The 3,770-nt window shown below is 37.6% G+C and overlaps 1 protein-coding gene across 1 annotated transcript; it reads left to right on the top strand.

The window, feature by feature from the left end:
• Positions 1 to 2,001: 2,001 nt before the first annotated feature.
• Positions 2,002 to 3,487, top strand: LOC101470490 (immunoglobulin kappa light chain-like). Its single transcript, XM_076881949.1, has 5 exons — positions 2,002 to 2,057; positions 2,145 to 2,852; positions 2,938 to 3,063; positions 3,149 to 3,192; positions 3,318 to 3,487. Exons 1-5 carry the CDS (start codon positions 2,003 to 2,005, stop codon positions 3,435 to 3,437), a joined length of 1,053 nt encoding a protein of 350 aa, XP_076738064.1. The 5' UTR covers position 2,002; the 3' UTR covers positions 3,438 to 3,487.
• The last annotated feature ends 283 nt before the right edge of the window (positions 3,488 to 3,770 follow it).

The following is a 3,770-nucleotide window of genomic DNA, read 5'->3' on the forward strand; positions in this document are numbered from 1 at the left end:
ATAAAGGTATTTTACTGTGTATTTTACAGTTTTGTTCTGTTCTTCTAGATTATCATTAAATTTACATCAATAGACTGTGATTTCACATTTCAAATGTAAATTAATGTAAAATCACTGTAATGTAATAAAACACAATTTCCTTGTTTTTTAAATGTATCTGTCTGTACATGTGCATATTTAGATTGTTAAAATACATTCACAAATGTATCATGATTGCACAAATATTTGTCCGTTATGTGAAGGATTGAACTGTTAAATTGAAATGTAATGCTATGGAGAAATATATAACATGATTCCTATACACTTTGTTGACATCAAATAATTATTACTATTATTGCTATTTAGGGCGATCGTGGCTCAAGAGTTGGCAGTTCGCCTTGTAATCAGAAGGTTGCCGGTTCAAGCCCCGGCTCGGACACTCTCGGTTGTTGTGTCCTTGGTCAAGACTCTTCACCTACCGCCTACTGGTGATGGCCAGAGGGGCTGATGGTGCGATATGGCAGCCTCGCCTCTGTCCCAGGGCATGCAATCCATTGTTATTTAAACCAACTGTATATTTCTGTACATTTAAGTATTATTATTCATATTGCCGCGTTCATTGACCTTGTTCATTGTTTGATCACATTAAAATGTTCCTAATTTAATGTTTAAAAGCACTTGAAAAAGGCAAAATCCCATGTAAAATTAGGGCAACAAACTGTATTGTGATTTCTGAAAATAACCGTATTTTTATGGGAAAGTTATTTTCTGTTATTTTCTGGTATTATTTTGGCGCCCCAGCCGCCAGAATATTACTGTTTTTCTAGGATTTTTTTTTTACAGTGTAGAGTATTTTAAGGTAGAATAGGAGACAGAGCCTTCAGTTTTCAGGCCACTCTTCCATGGAACCAGCTTCCAGTTTGGATTCAGGAAGCATACACTATCTCTACTTGTAAGATTAGGTTTCTTTTTGTTAAAAAGGAGTTTTTCCTTCCCAGTGTTGCCAAAGTGCTTGCTCATAGAGAGTCATATAATTGTTGGGATTTTCTCTGTATGTATTAATGTGTGGTTTACCTTACAATATAAAGCACCTTGAGTCGACTGTTGCTGTGATTTGGCGCTTTATAAATAAAAAAATTAATGAACTGCAAGTGGCTTCTTGAACCTTGATGGTGGGTATAAATGGCTGCATCTGTGTGATGACAGTGCAGCAGTGAGTGACGTGAGGGTATATTGGCAGCTTAAGTGTGCTTTGGTTGTAACTGTATGTCTGCTTTAGCTCTGGGGGGGCTACCATGTTCAGTGTTTACTTTGATGCTTGCCATATAAACACTTGCCTGCTTAAATTGCTGCTTAATTTAGAATTATATAACAAGGAGACAGACATGAAACTGCTTGTTAGTCAATTACTCCATGAATTTGGACCCTTTGAAAATAGGGAATTTGTATATTATAAAAATATATTTAATTCCTTACAGCTAATGCAACAAACCCTCAAAAACTCTTTGTTTAAAAGCTGAAGTTGTAATCCTGGAAATCAATGACATCTTAATTGTTTAATTAATAATCCACTGTGTTGGACTAGAGGTAAACTACAAAAACTGTCTTTGAACGAAAAACTATGGAGCTGCTGTTTGTCATATGGTAAAAGTTCATACTATGAAAACCAGCCGGTATTGAACACCATATTTCAAACAGGAAATGACACTTTCCTATTGTATGCTGCAAAAAACATGGAATAGGGTGGTATAATGGAAACAAAGGTCAACTAGAACATGGGTTTTAGATTGCCAGGGAAGACTAGATTGGTCTTCCTTTACCAAACTAGTCTTTTACCATCATTTATGTTGTTTACTAACAGTCCAGACACTGAGCTTAACATATAGACGTCAGTTGACACGTGATCAAACTCCCTAAATAGAACATTCTGTGTCATTTGTGGTTGGCCAATCAAACACAGTCATCTTTGAACAGCAAAGTGAGGTTGAAGAATCTTTGCATTCAGCACCAGAGTGTGAACACGATGGCATCTGCGCAATTTGTCTTCTATCTGACATGTTTGTTCTTGGGGGAAACAGGTGAGTTTTTTAAAACAGGAGCATGAAACGTTTTCCGTCCTTCCTTGTGTCTAAAATGTTCATTTACGTTCTTTCATTTTATTTCAGCTCACACAAATGACCTCAAATTCTCCTTGTCTCTTCATCAAGAAAGACATTTTGTATCAGCTAATACTGGGGACGATGTGACTCTGCGCTGTTTGTATGAAGGTAACGATGTGGCAAGGTTTTACTGGTATAAGTTTAATTTGGGAAAGGAGTCAAAGCTCATTTCCTCATTTGTTCTCAACAAAGTGGACACCCAACCCACGCTTCATGATGAATTCAACACTGATCCACGATTCACAGTGAATACTGAAAAAGGCAACATTGACTTAAAGATAGAAAATCTGGACGTTTCAGACTCAGCTACTTACTATTGTGCAAGCAGCTATGGGTACATGTTTGCATTTGCAGAGGGTACTGTTATTGATGTAAAAGGTTCAGGGTCGAACATCCCAACTTTAGTGCAGCAGTCAGCATCTGAGACCATCCAACCAGGAGGCTCTGTGATTCTGAACTGTACAGTACACACTGGGACCTGTGATGAAGAACACAGTGTTTACTGGTTCAGAGACTCTGAAGAGTCTTTCCCAAGAATCATTTACACCCATGGAGGCAGGAATGATCAGTGTGAGAGGAAACCCAACACACAGACACACACCTGTGTCTACAACCTGCCAATGAAGAACCTGAATACGGCTCATGCTGGGACGTACTACTGTGCTGTGGCCTCATGTGGACACATACTGTTTGGAAACGGGACCAAGCTGGAGTGTGAGTAACTGTTTTGTTGATATATTACAATCTTACATAGCAGCAAGCTACAGGATCTATAATATTTCCTGGTGTCTGTCCACAGATGAGAGGAACTGTTGTGTCTTTGTGTATTTCTTGAGTGGAGCGTTGGCATTCACCACACTTCTCAGTCTTTTAATGGCTTTCATATTGTATGTGACCCACAAGAGAAACAGCACTAAACACGCAGGTACTGCAACCTTTATTGTTATTGACATTATCTAATCAGTACTGACACAGCTTTACAGTAAGAACATTTTATCTGTTCTTTTCAGAGTATCGTTCCAGAATTTCTCCTGTTTCTTCAGCAGTCGCACAGGTAATTTTTTGGGAGGTTAACATTAAAATGTTAACATAACTGGAACATTTTGGACTCAGTTTGTTTTCATTTTTATTTATTTTGAGCAATTTTAAATAATTTTGCATTTGATATTTTATAATCAGGTAGCTCAAAATGAAGAAAACATCCATTATGCCGCTTTGAGGCACCACAAGGCTGACAGACCAAGAAGACTGAGAAACAACAGCAAGGCTGAATGTGTCTACTCAAGCATAAAGCAGTAGAAGTGGACGTGTTTCTTATCTATATCAATACTTTCGATGTCTTTAAAGCGTTTGTTTGTCTGTTCATAATATGAGCAGTCCAGCGCTGTATCAGTCTCTACCAAATACAAAACAGTTTTTGCTTTTAACATAGGTAAGAGTTTTGAAGCTGGATTGGAGGTCAGAGTTAGATCACATCAAGTGTAGCGAAGGTTAATATGACTTTTAACTGATGATGCTTAGATTCATTCACTTAATTCCACCCTTATTCCAACGTTATGCTTTCTTAAAAAAAGACAGTATAAAAAGTGTCAGTGTAGAGGATACAAATCAGCCACAACATCTCATGAAACA

This window comes from Maylandia zebra, linkage group LG3, assembly GCF_041146795.1.
Source record: "Maylandia zebra isolate NMK-2024a linkage group LG3, Mzebra_GT3a, whole genome shotgun sequence".
Lineage (NCBI taxonomy): Eukaryota > Metazoa > Chordata > Actinopteri > Cichliformes > Cichlidae > Maylandia > Maylandia zebra.

What these genes read in the sequence shown, in the direction of transcription:
- LOC101470490 (XM_076881949.1), top strand. Translation starts at nt 2,003, where the DNA reads ATGGCATCTGCGCAATTTGTCTTCTATCTGACATGTTTGTTCTTGGGG. An exon ending in AAACGGGACCAAGCTGGAGT is followed by an intron (nt 2,853 to 2,937) that starts GTGAGTAACTGT and finishes GTCTGTCCACAG; the next exon opens with ATGAGAGGAACTGTTGTGTC. An exon ending in TTTCTTCAGCAGTCGCACAG is followed by an intron (nt 3,193 to 3,317) that starts GTAATTTTTTGG and finishes TTTTATAATCAG; the next exon opens with GTAGCTCAAAATGAAGAAAA.